Source organism: Adiantum capillus-veneris, chromosome 18, assembly GCF_014529385.1.
Source record: "Adiantum capillus-veneris isolate H3 chromosome 18, ASM1452938v2, whole genome shotgun sequence".
Classification (NCBI taxonomy): Eukaryota; Viridiplantae; Streptophyta; class Polypodiopsida; order Polypodiales; family Pteridaceae; genus Adiantum; species Adiantum capillus-veneris.
The window spans coordinates 15,973,542-15,989,524 of NC_140948.1; the positions used below are offsets into that span (position 1 = coordinate 15,973,542).

Genomic DNA, 15,983 nt, shown 5'->3' on the forward strand with positions numbered 1-15,983 from the left:
CAAATGAGAGATGGTCTATCAAAGAGCAAAGCTAACCAATGGAGCATAAGACCTTAGGGTTAGCTTCATTGAATACCTCCAATAATGTGTGTAAAAGTCCTTTGACCTTAGGTAAGCTAAGGCTGAGCTTGAGGCGGGAACCAGGCCCAAGCTCGAGGTGCTTGTCGTGCTTGAGGTGCTTTTCATGCTTGAGGTGCTTGATTAAGGTGCTTGAAGTGCCATGCAAAGTGCAAGAGCTCCCTCTCCAAGAAAGTAGAGGTTGAGAGCCTACACCAACACTCTTGGCTATGGAGTGCAAATCCAACCAAGAGCCATGCTTCAATGCTTAAGCTTGCCATCTCCTTCTTCTTCATTACTATGCTATTATTTATGCTAGCAACAAGAGTTATGATAAGTGAGGAACTAATTCTTTCTCCTACAAAATGTTTCTTCTTTCTCTTTCCTACCCTCATTCCCTGCTAGCTCTCTCCACCTTCGAAGGTGTTTGAGGTCTTGGGACTGAGGCTTGGGATAGCTAAAGCTTTCTTCAAGTTTATGTTATGTTTGTGATGCATGAAGCTTTCCATCTTCATTGCATCACCTAGGTCACAAGGAACACAAAGACTGTATTGTAACAAGTCTCTCGTAATGGGATAAATCATAATACAAATGCCTATTGGAGGGGGGACCGGCTCCACATAAATCCGGTCCTCAACTGTTGTCATGTTCTCTAAATTCTCTCTCTTGCAAAAGTATTGTTCATGCCAAGTTAACTAATTGCTATGATTATGTTGCTATCTTCAATTATGTTCACCCGTTATGCTCACAAAGTTATTTCTCAAAAGTACTCTCATTAATTTCCGCTACTCTCAAGTTAAATAGGCCAATTCCATTACATTGCCAATGAAGGAGATCAAATGACAATTTTCCCCTTTAAAAAACCAAGCTTTCTAACTCGAAGGACCATGTTATGGTGGTGGAGGTTATCATTGGTTGAGAAAGTGCCCAAAGGGAGAAGTAGTCACTATGTTGAATGTGGTAAAACACATGATATATGACTGCTACAAGCTCATTGACAAAAAAAGGAAAGGCATCATTCATTCTGATTGAAGTAATTTCATCTAGATGATTATTGAACAAGTAGCTCAGTCATCATAAAGACAAGAGCACAAGCACGTAAGAATAATCCTGAAGAAAGGAAAAACAAAGTTGCCAACTAGACTACATGAAGTAAAGAGAAACTCTTGAAAGGCTAGAAAGGTGAGATTGAAAGCACAAAGGGAGATCAAGTGGATATCACAGCTAATCTTGCAAAATCTCAAGAATATTTAATGTAAGCTCTTAGAGGGTTATTATTGGTTGATAAATTGACCCCCCTTCATGCACGTTTAAGAATTCTTGACAAGTTGCTAATGCTCCACATCAACTGTGCTTGGAATATGGAGCCTGCAAAGACAAAGCAAGAGTGTATAAGAGAACTTGAGGTTATGCTAAAAGCGTTGGTCTCCATGGTGGTGCGTTTGAGCTAACAAAGGATAAGAAGGCATTAGGAAGATTACAAGATCACCCCAATAAAATATGTATGAGTGGTAGTAAAGTGAGGCATCTGCTTTTGAACTATTCTTACTCCCAATTTCCCAACATTGAGTTTCAGTTATGAAAAAAGGTGTGTAACATAACCACTTACAGAGGTAAGTGGTTATGACTTTTGGGCTCATAGTGATGTCTATCTCTCTCCTCCATAGCCTCTATAGTTGCTTTTGGGTGCAGAAGAATTCCATATTTAGTAACTGCTAGCTTTCTCATTGTCCCTTTGATCGTGGCTCCTACAGTATCTCATGAATGTAGCATCTTAGAATCCTCTCTCTCTCTCTCTCTCTCTCTCTCTCTCTCTCTCTCTCTCTCTCTCTCCATGAGTACTATGGCTGTGTTTTGATGGTATTCTTTGTTGTATCATTAGCTTCGTAACTCATTCCACATGGAATCACATGATGTTCAGAATGGCAGTACATACACCCTATACCTTCCTCCATTGTCTATTACACATCACATCCCAAGGGATCTTCTACCGACCAAGGTTACAATTCAGCTCTCCTCATACACTTATCATTCAACATGAGCCTCTTGCACACATGGGGAAGGACTCTTTAGACAAGTTTCATGGTTAGGGCTTTCACACATGGCGAGTGAAAGTCAAGGGTTATCTTATGAGCAAGATTCTTTGGGGGGTTATGAAGCCTACACCACGAGGGAGATACATAACACTAGCATAATTTCATGCCAAAGATGACAAAGCCTTTTCACCTCTGTTGATGATACTTTCTTGATGAAGCGTGTGATGCTTGGACAATAGTCGAGAAGAATTTTGGAGGCCAAAGAAATCACTAATCAACCTGTCCATGACGCCAAGCTTATGTCTACGACTCAAGTTCAAAGTACCCAAAATCCCCCAGCATTCATTTAGTATTGAGTGTTCCAATAATAAGTAGAAGCCCATAAAACTAAAAAGGGGAGGGCAAAACACTTCTACTAAAGACCATGAAAAGTGCTTGGCCAATAAAAGAATCTCCATGTAAAACTTCCAAAAACCAAGGTGACGGGTCGCATTGGCATTCTAAAACAAGGCCGAGACTAACGTGCAGACGACGGCACTGCCTATTGTGTCACACACACACACACACACACACACACACACACACACACACACACACACACAGAGAGATATGCTATTTTTATTACTAAGCTTAAAAAATAGCCTTGAAAAGCCTAAAAAATGTGTACAAGATTTGATAGTCACCACTCCTATATCACTAGTGCCAACAAAGTCACTAAATCAAGCACTCCTACTCTGATGAGTAATAAGCATAATCAATGTTGAAAATTATTTTATGTTTTTCACCACAAGTGGTGGGAATGTACTCTAACATAAGAACCTTCCTTTAGATAAAAAGCTTTTATATTTCATTATTGTACTTTTGCTTATACAAATTTCGTTTTGTTTAGTTAGGATTCTTCAAGGCCTCTAATCTGCCTCCAAAAGTTGTATTCTTTTGGCATGAGCATGTAGCAATCAACGTTTTACTTTTATAACATGGAGCTCATAAACTAGTCAACAATCTATAATGATATGAAATGTTTATTTCAGTTTCACGAGTACAAAGCCACTTTAATAAATGTACATGTCTTAATATGGGTATCTTAACTTATATAGCTAAAATTGTCATTCATTCAAACACATTTTCTTGATTTGATATAGTTCTTTTCCATGGAAGTATACAATTTTCTTTTTCTTGATAACTTAGAAAGGTTTGATTGTGTAAATTAAAAATTAAATTAGTGTTCATGAAAAGTCTATGTCACAAACATACAAAATTCTCTATAGGGTAGATTCAAAGAGGAAATTTTTCATAATAGCCAGCATTTTTTACAATTTAACTCTATTTTCTTGAATTTTCAAAGCGGATTTTCTCCGACTCCCCCTCCCTTCAACCAGCTGTTTTGATTTTTCAACCGGCTCAAGGCTAAGCTGAGGCACACTTTTCCAAAATGTTGTGTGAGTCATCAAATTTCATAAATAAAAGGAAGTAGCACAAACAGGTTTCTTTAAAACTACATTTAGTCTATCCAATTACCTCTTCAATACAAATAGTTCAGGAAAAAAAATAAACTCTTCATTAAACTTATATTTGAAGATTAACTTCAAGTTTTCACAGCAAGCACAAATGCATGTGCTCACACAAACCCGCATTGCGTTTCCATAAACACAATCATAAACTTATGAGGTTTTCCTTGTTAGCACTCTCAAATACAAGGCTTACAAGCTGAGGTAGGATAAAGCATCCCCTGCCTGGCCAATCTTCACAATTAGCAACAAACTGTATCGTCCTTAAGGGTTCATAAAATGCGTACCCAGCATCCCAGGTTTCACTTGGTTTGCCTGGCGGCATTTTGTTGCACAACAGGACATGCAGCAAGACATAATCATTCATGTTGGGGCTGTCACTCAGGGATGAAAAGCCTGCTCAAAAGCGATCCTGTTTCCTTCAAATCAAGGATAACCCCCGAGTCAGAAAAATGTGAAGAATGAATTGTATATCGAAAAATCAGTTTCTCCGTGTAGCTTAGTACACCTCAAATAAATGCCCCATGTTGAGAATAAAAGTCGCTCAGACCCCACCTCATTTTGTTTACACAGAAATGCTCCATGGCTCAATCTATGCACGTAATCAGCTAAAACCGAGAAAACGGCTTCATAAGAGTGAAACTGTTGCATTTTCCACTGGTGGGTTATTTCCATCATAATTTGGATCACCCCAGTGCCAAAGCATGCTCTCCCAGTAGCAAAAGTCTTGGTTGCAGATCTGTAATCGAGGATCCGTAATATTCCGCTTCCAATGCTCATCAGAAAAAGAAGCGTTCTTGGCACCCAGTCTATCCCACTCGAGAGCAGCCTTTTGCTTGGTGCGCAGCAGACAAAACTGCTGCAGGTCTAGGGACATAGAATCATGCACCTTCCACCATAATGCATGAGCTGTATCACTTGCAAAACTCCGCTGATCCTGCACATTCCAATTGCAGTCATAGTCGCGAAAGCATAACCATGGCTTTAGCCCCAAATAATGCAATACATAAAGCTCAGGAGGATCCGCCCCAAACAATCTAGTCTTTTCATTGAACTCTGCAGTGTCATTCAACCAGAAGTGTTTTAGAAAATTCATCCTCCTGGGTATCCTGTGCCACCAAGTGAAAATCTCATTCAGGTAGCCCTGATCGCCACCATTGTACGATACTATATCATTGATCCGGTCTATTAGAAGTTGAAAAGTGCAGTTCGACGGCTCAATGACCATGACGCCTGAATTGAATAGTGTCGCATTGTTACCAGTTGCTGAGATTTCAGGAAGCTCAAAAAGAAAGTCAATATTTCTCAGTATCAGTAAATCTGCATCTATGAAAATTATTCTTTTGTACATTGTGAGTTGCCATAACCTAAACTTGCTGTAGTTCCACTCGTTGTAAGCCTCCGGTTCAGCTTTAGGATTACGTATTCTCTGAATCTCTATTACTTTCCAACCAGCTAACTCCAGCCCCTTGCGATGCTCTGGAAGGATGTTCTCATCCACAAGGATAACAAGATCTCGAGTGGAACCAGTGAGGCGAATACTTTTTGCAACAGTAATGGCCCCACATACATAAAACTGAGCTGAGTGCAAGATGGTAGCATAGGCCTCCTGGCTCCCTATATCCTTGTTTACAATGCGGGCTGCAAATCCATCAGCAAAATTCAAATCAACTTGCCCTCTAGAGCTTTCTTAGTAGAGACACAACACTTCACCTCAAAGACAACACAATGTTAGGTATGAACTTGCAAGTTGCCCTTTATACCTTTAGAAGCAAGCACATCAAGGCGCTTTCACAGAGCCAAGCAAGAAACGTTTCCCAAATTACAAACATAGAAACAATAGTAAGTAGGCACCAGACAAATATGTATTACCCCACATGCAGACGCAGACAGACACAAACGGATACTGAACTTATTGACTAGAAATGTCAATAACTAGTCCATTTTTCTGACAGAAAACTGATACGAACCCCAATTGGTGAGGCCAGTTAAAGCCATTCATACCTCAAGCAGCACACACACGAATACACTTTTCATAGAGCTTAGTGAGCATGATTGGAAGCTTTTCATGAATGAGACCATGTAAGCCAGATGAGTAGTGGCACCAGCAATAATCAAGGAAAATGCAAGCATCCCAATCCAGATGCAACCATGCACACACAACTAGACGCGAGCACATATCTGCTAGATAGTTGGAAATACTCACAGTCATCCTCCAGGGGAACGGCAAGCTCACAAGACCCAACTGGTAGGGCCAGCTTTTTCTTCAGCATTGGGAGATCCATCTTGAAGAGCCAAGCATTGGCTGCTTTGACAACAAGGTTGCTACAACCAAAGAGATTAGGGAGGGGCGTGCATGAATCAAGTACCAATAAGTGGCTTGCATCTGTGTACAATGCCACATGCGCACCAGCAAGTTCCACCTGGAGACGCGCAACATCACGTGACCAAGAACCCCTACAAGGAACTTTTACAACCACCAGATCTAATCTTGTTCCTTGTTTTACATTAGGCATGGGCATATAGGGACATTTCGGCACCCCATCCTGCTCCTCTTCATCAATCCACTCTGGGTACAAGTCCGCCCATTGCACATCTTCATGCATATGCTCAAACGGAAACAAAAATGAGTGTCTCTGTCCTACAAACTCTTCCCACTCTTTAACTTCTTCTCGCTTGTTGAAATTTACAAGCCCTACTTTCAATTCCTCGGCATTGTTGACCTTCAAAGATCCAAGCAAAGATGCAATCTCTGCCCATGTAATTGGTATTTGAGTGTTGTATCTCTCCTTTGAATTGATGCTCTCTGTAAAGCTGCAAAAGACGCAAATTTTTCAATTGCAAATCCTATGAACTAGCACATTGCAGTGACAGACTGTTTGACTTGGGATTTTGTGCATGGGATTTACAGAAAGGCCAGCTCTCGAAGACGACTTGCTGTTCAACGGAAAAAATGGCCTAATGTCTTGAAAAAAACTATATGCACAACAAATACAAGGGACATGAGAAAGGCTGGCTACCTCTCTCTCAATACAGATATGACATCTGCCCTTTAGTATATGAACTGCTTAAATTCATAGCTTGAAGAGAGAAAACGAGAGATCGGCGAAAATGCACCTGGACTTAAAAGTCCTTCGGAGTTCCTGATACGAGGTGGGTGAAAGCAAAAATGTGAAGGATGCAGCCAGGAGGAGGGAGAAGAGGGTTAGCTTCAGGGTGAAAAATCTGCAGCTAAGTAGCCTCTCCTTGCCCTTGTATAACAAGGGTTCCAACTTCCTTCTTACTGAGTATTTGTAGGCCTTGCGTGAGCTTTCGATATCTCTGCAGAAATCCGGCATAATTTGAAGTTTTCTGTCGCAGCAAAAAAGATGACAATAATTTACACGAATGGACACAACCAGAGGAAACCAGAGCAATCTAAGCTTTTAGAAAATGCGAATGCTGTGTACATGCCTGTTTTGTTGTTTTCTTAGGAAGAGAGCTTACCCTGCTCCAGGCAGGCGATAGCGAGGTTCGCCCATTGCTGATCTGCAAAACCTACTTTCAGAGCTCCATGAGATAGTTGTCTATACTCTGCCGCACGCATGAATGAAGCAGAAGAGAGCAATGCCAGCGTTGGTGGTGGTTGAGCGTGCACTCTTCGCCGTGGAGGGGTAGAGACGGTGGCGTTTTGCTTTGCTTAGGAAGACGTGAGCTTTAAATTTAAGCACCCAGGGTCGAAGCCTTAAGGGCCTAGCATTTCTTCGTTTTGTCTAAAGCATTAAAGGGCTTGGTATTTTTTTCGTTTTTCGACCTCAATTTCACTCGCTGCGAGAGGTAGTTGAAGTGAGTGGGTCTCACTTTAACATCCAAGAAAGTTACTGAAATTCATCCCGATCAGGATTGCTTTCCGATAGGCATTTTACCAGTTTTGGGGTATTTTGCTTGTTTTCAACAGGTAACTAGTAGCGCACAAGAAGGGACATCCGCGCGCGGGGGGGGGGGGGGGGGGGGGGGGGGGGGGGGGATTGTAGTGGTGGCGAGGTAGCAATCTCATGATGACATTGTTGGAGCATCAAGTTTATGTTTCTTGATGACATGCGTGCGAAGAACCTAGAAGAGCATAGCAATTTGAAGAATACTTAGGCAATGGCATCATCGAAAGTACTCTGATAGCTTTGTTAGAAAGCCTTATGCATATACTCGATGAGAATAATGAAGAGTTTTTTTCCCGTACCAAGCTTTCGCATACATTCAAAAAGATGTAAGATCCTGAGTAGAACACTTGGTAATAAATTCGTAAGCTTTGATTAGTGTATGATACTTTGCATACAGAGTGCCCACTAATTTCTCTAATACTTTCTACTATTGCCAATGTTAGCAAATATCCTAATTTTTAAACTAGAGTGCATCGTTAGCCGCAGAGTCCGAGGGTAAGAGAAACAAGAACCTCTAGAAGACAAAAACTTGGGGGGTAGGGGGGGAGAGAGAGAGAGAGATGTATATTTTTTATTATCGTCCTGGATAGACAAATATGACCTATAGGACCAAAGGTACATGTGAGATGTACCTTCATAGTATAGTGAATTTTGGGCACACGCACCCTATCAAAGTTATCAAAGTTTGCATACTCAAGAGCTTTTTGCCAACATGATCATTCTGTTTTCTCTAAAGTTGAACGTTACAACTGCATCACCATCAACGATTGGACCAACAAATTTTCCATTTTTGGCCACAATCACAAATGGAGAACAGTATTGGTCATTGAATTTTGGATTATTTGCCTTCAATTGCATAAGAGCTTCTACATCACTCTTTAACTTGTGAGGAGATTCTCCCAAAACTTGTGCATCCAAGCCTCTTTTTACCACATTCCAGTCATTCTATTTAACAAAGTCCCAACAAAACTAAATCTTCAACACTGCATTGCAGACCCAAATCAAAGTGGAACAATCAACAACGACAATTTCTATTGATCATGTCTTGGCTCTTAAGGTGTCTACATGGATGCATAAAGACCCATATTGAAATCTTAGCAAGCTCTTTCAAACCAAAAGGCAGCTGTCGGTATTTGGTAATCACAAGGTGCATTCCAAGAGACTTCATTCCGGACAGAAAGCTGGTCAAGAACTTGTTGTGCTTTCAAAAGTACACCACACTTGGCATACATGTCAACTAAAGCATTGCCAAGCACGACATCTTTTTGTAACAGTCCCTGCCTAACAATCTCATCATGACTCTACTTGCCCATGATAGCGTTTTGCATAATGCCACATGCCTTCAAAACACAAGCGTAGGTGACCGCATCCCGAGAGAAGCCGTCACTTTGCATTCGACGAAAACATCCAAGCATTTCCTGGCCCTGATCTTGTTGGGCATATCCTGCAATCAATCCATTCCAAGAGACTGCATCCCGGACATAAAGCTTGTCAAGAACTTGTTGTACTTTGAAAAGTACACTACACTTGGCATACATGTCAACCAAAGCATTACCAAGCACGACACTTTAGTGCAACAACCCTCGACTAACAAGCTCATCATGAACTTGTTTTCCTGTGTCGACGTCTTTCAAAGTGCCACATACCTTCAAAATGCAAGCATAGGTGACTACATCTGGAGAGAAGCCCTCGCTTCGCATCCGCTGGAAACATCCCAATGCGTCTTGGCCCTGCCCCTGTTGGGCATAACCTGCAATCAATGCATTCCAAGAGACCGCATCTCAATCAGGAAGCTCGTTAAGAACTTGTTGAGCTTTCAAAAGTACACCACACTTGGCATACATGTCAACCAAAGCATTGCCAAGCATGACAGTTCTTTTCAACAGCCCTTGATTGACAATCTCATCGTGAATTTGTTTGCCCATATCAATGTCTCGCATACTGCCACATGCCTTCAAAATGCAAGCATAGGTGGCTGCATCCAGAGAGAAACCCTCACTTCGCATACAATGGAAACAATTCAAAGCTTCCTGGCCCTGGCCTTGTTGGGCATATCCTGCAATTAATGCAGTCCAAGAGATGGCATCTCGGTTGGGAAGCTCGTCCAAAACTTGTTGTGCTTTCCAAAGTACACCACAATTAGCATACATGTATATCGACGCATTACCAAGCACGACATTCTTCTCCAACAACCTCTGACTAACAATCTCGTCATGAATTTGTTTGCCCAGATCAACGTCTTGAATAATACCGCATGCCTTCAAGGCACAAGCATAGGTGACCGCATCCGGAGAGAGGCCCTCGCTTGGCAAGCGATGAAAACAGTCGAGAGCTTCGTGACCCTACCCATTGTCGGGCATATCCTGCAATAAGTGCAGTCCAACCGACGACATCCCAGACTGGAAGCTCATCAACAACTTGTTGTGCCCTGACAAGTGCACCGCACTTAACATACATACTGACCAACAAGCTCTGTAAGCATGTGTCCTTCTCAAGTAACCCACTAGCGCAAATCTTCGCATGTACCTTATTGCCTTGGGACAAATCCTTCTTCTTAGCACAGACTTTTAATGAGGTCATCCAAGGTAGTCTCATTATTTTCGAGTGTGTGTCATTGTCTTCCGCTCCATATTTCACTTATGTGATTTTGTGAGGGGATTGAGAGATTCTCAATGAACGCGAAATGAGTGTGACTATGGGAAAGTCCGAACTAAGATCGAATTGCTGCTGAGAGTTGGCAGTTGGTAGCTTTTGACGGTGTAGTTTTCTTAAGAGGTTTTCAGCGCTGGAGTTTTTTTTTTTAAAGAGGAGCTACGTGGGCTACTAGAGGTGGGGTGGCCAAGACAAAGGTTGAAACTGCACACCAAAGCTTTAGTATGGAAGAGCTAAGAGGCTCTTTTGTAGTGATAGGGGACAAAGATGAGTGTGGTAGGCGCATAGGTTATCCTGCAAAACTAGATATGTTTGACTTATAGATGATAGCTTCATTAACAAATTGTTGAGTCCTTTGACTTGCATCAGTCTAGAAACTATGACCTGATTCCACTTGCATCAGTCTAGCAATTATGACCTGGCTGCTTTCAAGCACCATTCTTAATCCTCATGCATTCAAATTTTTGTGTCGTCCCTAAGATGCCAACATTTGCATAAGAGTCACTCATTAACACATGCTGCAACAACTTTTTGTGATTTCATAAAAGGGCACCACATTTGGCATACATACCAATGAAGAGAGTGCCAAGCATGACTTCTCTTTTCAATAGCCTCTAACATTGCTCTTGTTGCACACATCCCACAATTTGCCCCGTTCCTGTTGCACATATCTCATGACTAGTGCATTTCAATGCCTTGTATCCTAGAGCTTTTTGGACCTGCTCTTGTTGCGTACATCTTCCAATTAATGCATTCCAAGAGGCAACAGAAAGCTCCTCAAGCACTTTTTCTGCTTTCTCAAATGCACCACATTTGGCATACATATCGACCAAGATTGTGCCAAGCACGACATCTTTTTTCAAGATCCTTTGACTAACAATATAATCGTGAAGTTTTGTGCCCATATCAACATCTTGCGTAGAGCCACATGTCTTCAAGATGAATGTGTAGGCGGTTTCATTTCCTAGAAATAGAATGGAGCTTTCTCTTGTGGAAAATCCTGCAATCAGTGCATTGCAAGAGTCCACACTCTGGATAGGCAACTGAAAACATCCTAGAGCTTTTTGGCCCTGCTCCTGTTGTGTGTATCCCACGACCAATGCATTCCAAGAGTCTACACTCCGAATAGGAAGCTCCTCGAGCACTCGCAGAGAGCCACATGCCTTCAAGATGTAAGCATAGCCTTCAAGACAAAAGTATAGGTGATTGAATTTCAAAATCTCCATAGACCTGATCTTCTACTGCACAAAAGAGACAATTCCCATCTTTAGCCATCCGTTGCACCCCCACACCTTTTTGAGCGTCTACTTTCAACTTCAAACTCTCTCTCTCTCTCTCTCTCTCTCTCTCTCTCTCTCTCTCTCTCTCTCTCTCTCTCTCTCTCTCTCTCTCTCTCTCTCTCTCTCTCTCTCTCTCTCTCTCTCTCTCTCTCTCTCTCTCTCTCTCTCTCTCTCTCTCTCTCTCTCTCTCCCCCCTCATTTCCTTATGGGCCCATTGCAACCTTGGAGATGAAGCTCTTTGATGATTTTACACTCACCCACCATTGCAAGAGGATCCACTTGCTGTTTTGATTGAGCTAGATGCAAGAGATAAGCCCCAGCTTTCCCTTCGGGAGCTTGGAATTATGGCTGATGACGATGAGAGAGTGGACAAAGGAAGACTAGCAATAACCATTGAGCACTGCAATCCAGATTCAGTTGCAGCAAATGATGGTTGATTCATTCACATACCCTGTACATGTGATGATGAACCACTAAAACAACGGAGCCTCCATCAGGCTTACATGAAGGTAATGGAAAACCTTCAACATTGCTTTGGTCTTCTCGACATGCATTTATTGACAACACAATAGCCTCGAGTTGTGAATTCCCGTGCTCCACAACAATACATTCTGCAATTGTCAGAGCATTTCCACTGCATGAGCCTACCTCAAATTGCCTGCAATAATCAAGAGAATCCTTCTCACTCTACTCTGATAAAAAAAGCACTTCTAGTAGCATTTAAGGTCTCACTAGTCTCTTCATAGTTTACCACAACATTCTCCACTAATTTTTCATCTTCTGCCAAGGGATATAACTCTATCTGTTCATTTGAAGGGTCATAAAATTTTATGGCACCAAAGCTTTGAGTCATCTTCTTTGGTTGAAGTTGGTGAAGTTGAATGTGGCAGTGGGAGAGGAGGAGGGGGCGAGGGCGGGGGAGTAGTTGTGGATGAGGAAGATGAAGTTGGTCTGACATTTGAGGAACCATACCCTCGCTGGACTAGCACACAGGATGTGTGGGATTATAAGAAGTCAACAGTCGGTAAACAAATGAGATTATGTATGCATATTGAAGCGAAGGCCAACACCACTCATTTATTTGTTTCCAAATGCTGAAAAAATTCTTTTGAATTGACAATCTGCAGTCAGATGATAGGGATAAACCCTCGACTGTATTGCAATCTTGCTCGAGAAGAGGCAACAAAGGTAACAAATTAACGGCATCCTTACCGTGACCTAATCTGAGACGTCTGCAAAGAGCAAGCTCATAACTCTTCAAGACAACAAACCTCTGTCAAAATAATTTGTGGGTGATGTTGCAAGAACCAGGAAACCTAGCTTTGCTACCCACAAAGAGAGAACCAAAAAATTTGAAGAAACTTCAAATTGTGATGAGTTGAGTTAGCAAGCCAGCAAGCAAGAAAATGGCAAGAAACGCTTCAAAAAAGGAAACCCACAATCAATGTATTCCAAGAGGTGATATTCTGGACAGGAAGCTCCTCAAGCACTTTTTGTACTTTCTGAAGTGCACCAAATTTGGCATACATATCGACCAAGATAGTGCCAAGCATGACATCTTTCTCAAGCGCACCACATTTGCATACATATCAATCAAGACAATGCCAAGCACGACATCTTTTTTCAAGAGACTTTGACAAACGATATAATTGTGAATTTTTGTCCATATCAGCATCTTGCACCACATGCCTTCAAGATGCAGGCGTAGGTGATTGCATCTAGAGAGAGGGCCTCACTTCTTATCTACTGAAAACAGACTAGAGATTTTTGGCCCTATCCCTATGGGGCAAATCCTACAGCCGGTGCATTCCAAGAGTCCACACGCCAGATAGGAAGTTGAAGACAACCTAGAGCTTTCTGGCCCTGCTCCTATTGTGCATATCCCACGACCATAGCATTCCAATGCTTTGCATCCGCTGAAAACAAGCTAGAGATTTTTGGCTCTGCTCTTGTTATGCACATCCCGCGTTCAGTGCATTCCAAGAGGTGATATCTTGGACATGAAGTTCGTCAAGCAGTTTTTGTGCAGCGCACCACATTTGGCATACATATCAACCAAGGCAGTGCCAAGCACAATATCTTTCTGGCCCTGGTCTTCTTATGCATAGAGCCACATGCATAGGTGATTGCATCTGCTGAAAATGGACTAGAGCATGGTGAAATCAGTGCATTACAAGAGTCCACACTTTGGACTCTTCACGCTGCTATTGTTGTTCACATCCCGCAATCAGCATTCTGACAGACGAGATTCCGGACAGGAAGCTCCTCAAGCACTTTTTGTTCTTTCTAAAGCACACCACATTTGGAATATTATCAACCAAGACAATGACAAGCATGACATCTTTCGCAAGCCCACCACATTTGGCATACATATCAACCAAGATAGTACCAAGCATGACATCTTTTCTCAAGAGACTTGAACAAACAATATAATTGCGATTTATTTTGCCCATATTGGCATCTTGCGCCACATGCCTTCAAGATGCATGCACAGGTGATTGCATCTATTGAAAACAGACAAGATCTTTCTCCTGTGGGGAAAATCTTGCAATCAGTGCATTCCAAGAGTCCACACTGCGGATAGGAAGCTGAAATCAGCCTAGAGCTTTCTGGCTTGCTCTTGTGGTGCGTATCCCGCGACCAATGCTTTGCATCCGCTGAGAACAGCCTAGAGCTTTCTCTTGTAGGGAAAATCCTGCAATGGGTGCATTCCAAGAGTCCACACTCCGGATAAGAAGCACGTCGAACACTTTTTGAATGCCACGTGGAGCAATGGGGAAGCAGGTTTTCAAACGGGGATGTGTTCGGAATGTGACATTCCATACAGGAAGCTCCTCAAGCAATTTTTTTTGCTTTCTGAAGCGCACCACATTTGGCATACATATCGACAAAGTCAGTGCCAAGCACGACATCTTTCCCAAGCGCTCCAGATTTGGCATATATATCGACCAAGACAATTCCAAGCACGACATCTTTTTTCAACAAACTTAAACAAACAATATAATTGTGAATTCTTTTGCCCATATTAGCATCTTGCACCACATGCCTTCAAGATGCATGCATAGATGATTGCATCTGCCTATATCTTTCTCCTGTGGGAAAAATCTTGCAATCTCGTTATATAAATTTGAATGCACACGATGGATAAGAATGTCACCAAGTCATTGCCAAGCAAGACATCTTTTCTCAATAGCCTTTGACTAACAATATCCGCTTGAATGTTTATACCCATATCAGTATCTTGCATAGAGTTACATGCTTTCAAGGCATTGCCAAGCACAACATCTTTTCTCAATAGCCCTAACTAATAATATTAGCCTGAATGTTTATGCCCATAGCAGCATCTTGCATAGAGCCACATGCCTTCAAGATGCACCTGTATGTGATTGCATCAGGAGAGAGGCACTCACTTTAAACAGCCTAGAGCTTTTTGGCCCTGCTCTTGTTGTGTGTATCCCACGACCTGTGCATTCCAAGAGATGTCATTCCAAGTGATCCTTACAACACGTTGCAGGTGATGACATCCCAAAGAGAATGCCCATCAAGAACTTTCATGCTTTCGTGATGATACCACTTTTGGCGTACATATCAGCCAAAGCATTACATGGCATGACATCCTTCACCAAGAGCATTCGGAGTAGACATATTGCTTGCGAGGATGCACTGCACGCTGACACTAATGGACTGATGTTGTTTGCGAAAGTCATGATTAGATTCACTATATAAATTTGAATGCACGCAAGGCATGCCAAGCACGACATCTATTCTCAATAGCCCCTGACTAACAATATTATCCTGAATTTTTATGCCCATATCAACATCTTGCATAGAGCCACATTCTTTCAAGGCAGTGCCAAACATGAAATCTTTTCTAAATAGCCCCCGACTAACAATATCAACCTGAATGTTTATGCTCATGTCAGCATCTTGCATAAGCCACAAGCCTTCAAGATGCACATGCATGTGATTGCATCAGGAGAGAGGCCCTAAACTTTGGCCCTTTTTGGAGCAGGCAGCATCCGTGCCTTTAGTAACTTGGTTGGATCTAGTATATGGTTGAGCGATTGGCCCTGCTCCTGTTGTGCGTATCCCGCAACCTGTGCATTCCAAGAGAAGTCGTTCCAAGTTGTTGCAAATGACATTTTCTCCGGATTCATTATATAAATATGATGCACGTGATTGATAAAATAAGTTGGGTGCGACGTAGGCTACATAAATCAACGCTCATGTCTACCACGTGGAGCAACGGGGAAGCAGATTTTCAACGGGGAAGCCTTCAAGATGCACATGCATGTGATTGCATCAAGAGAGAGGCCCTAAACTTTGGCCCTTTTTGGAACAGGCAGCATCCGTGCCTTTAGTAACTTGGTTGGATCTAGTATATGGTTGAGCGATTGGCCCTGCTCCTGTTGTGCGTATCCCGCAACCTGTGCATTCCATGAGACGTCATTCCAAGTTGTTGCAAATGACATTTTCTCCGGATTCATCATATAAATATGATGCACGTGATCGATAAAATAAGCTGGGTGCGAC

The 15,983-nt window shown here is 42.2% G+C and overlaps 2 protein-coding genes across 3 annotated transcripts; both read right to left on the reverse strand.

The window, feature by feature from the left end:
• Window positions 1-3,731: 3,731 nt before the first annotated feature.
• On the reverse strand, window positions 3,732-7,324 carry PGSIP2 (plant glycogenin-like starch initiation protein 2). Of its 2 annotated transcripts, none has more exons than XM_086488356.1 (4): window positions 7,088-7,324; window positions 6,719-6,922; window positions 5,808-6,415; window positions 3,732-5,242 (listed from the first exon to the last, which is right to left on the reverse strand). In XM_086488356.1, the coding sequence occupies exons 1-4, from the start codon at window positions 7,120-7,122 to the stop codon at window positions 4,230-4,232; spliced, it is 1,860 nt and encodes a 619-aa protein (XP_086344482.1). In that variant the 5' UTR covers window positions 7,123-7,324; the 3' UTR covers window positions 3,732-4,229. The 2 variants fall into 2 exon arrangements, with proteins under 2 accessions (XP_086344482.1, XP_086344481.1); XM_086488355.1 differs by having other exon boundaries at window positions 6,719-6,952.
• A 1,495-nt stretch (window positions 7,325-8,819) lies between these two features.
• Window positions 8,820-15,592, reverse strand: LOC147435279 (putative pentatricopeptide repeat-containing protein At3g13770, mitochondrial). Its single transcript, XM_086487713.1, has 8 exons — window positions 15,443-15,592; window positions 15,270-15,350; window positions 14,861-14,913; window positions 11,901-12,108; window positions 9,865-9,990; window positions 9,471-9,818; window positions 9,111-9,164; window positions 8,820-9,044 (listed from the first exon to the last, which is right to left on the reverse strand). Exons 1-8 carry the CDS (start codon window positions 15,590-15,592, stop codon window positions 8,820-8,822), a joined length of 1,245 nt encoding a protein of 414 aa, XP_086343839.1.
• Window positions 15,593-15,983: the final 391 nt, after the last annotated feature.

Excerpts from the sequence above, each read along its gene's own strand:
- LOC147435279 (XM_086487713.1), bottom strand. The coding sequence starts at position 15,592 with ATGTCATTTGCAACAACTTGGAACGACTTCTCTTGGAATGCACAGGTT. Across the intron at positions 9,165-9,470 it reads CCTATGCTTGCATTTTGAAG|GTATGTGGCACTTTGAAAGA; the intron begins GCATGTGGCAGT and ends TGCATTTTGAAG. Across the intron at positions 9,045-9,110 it reads AACAAGTTCATGATGAGCTT|TGTAGTGTACTTTTCAAAGT; the intron begins GTTAGTCGAGGG and ends ATGTATGCCAAG.
- PGSIP2 (XM_086488355.1), bottom strand. The coding sequence starts at position 7,122 with ATGGGCGAACCTCGCTATCGCCTGCCTGGAGCAGG. Across the intron at positions 6,953-7,087 it reads TATCGCCTGCCTGGAGCAGG|AAAACTTCAAATTATGCCGG; the intron begins GTAAGCTCTCTT and ends TTGCTGCGACAG. Across the intron at positions 6,416-6,718 it reads CGAAGGACTTTTAAGTCCAG|CTTTACAGAGAGCATCAATT; the intron begins GTGCATTTTCGC and ends CGTCTTTTGCAG.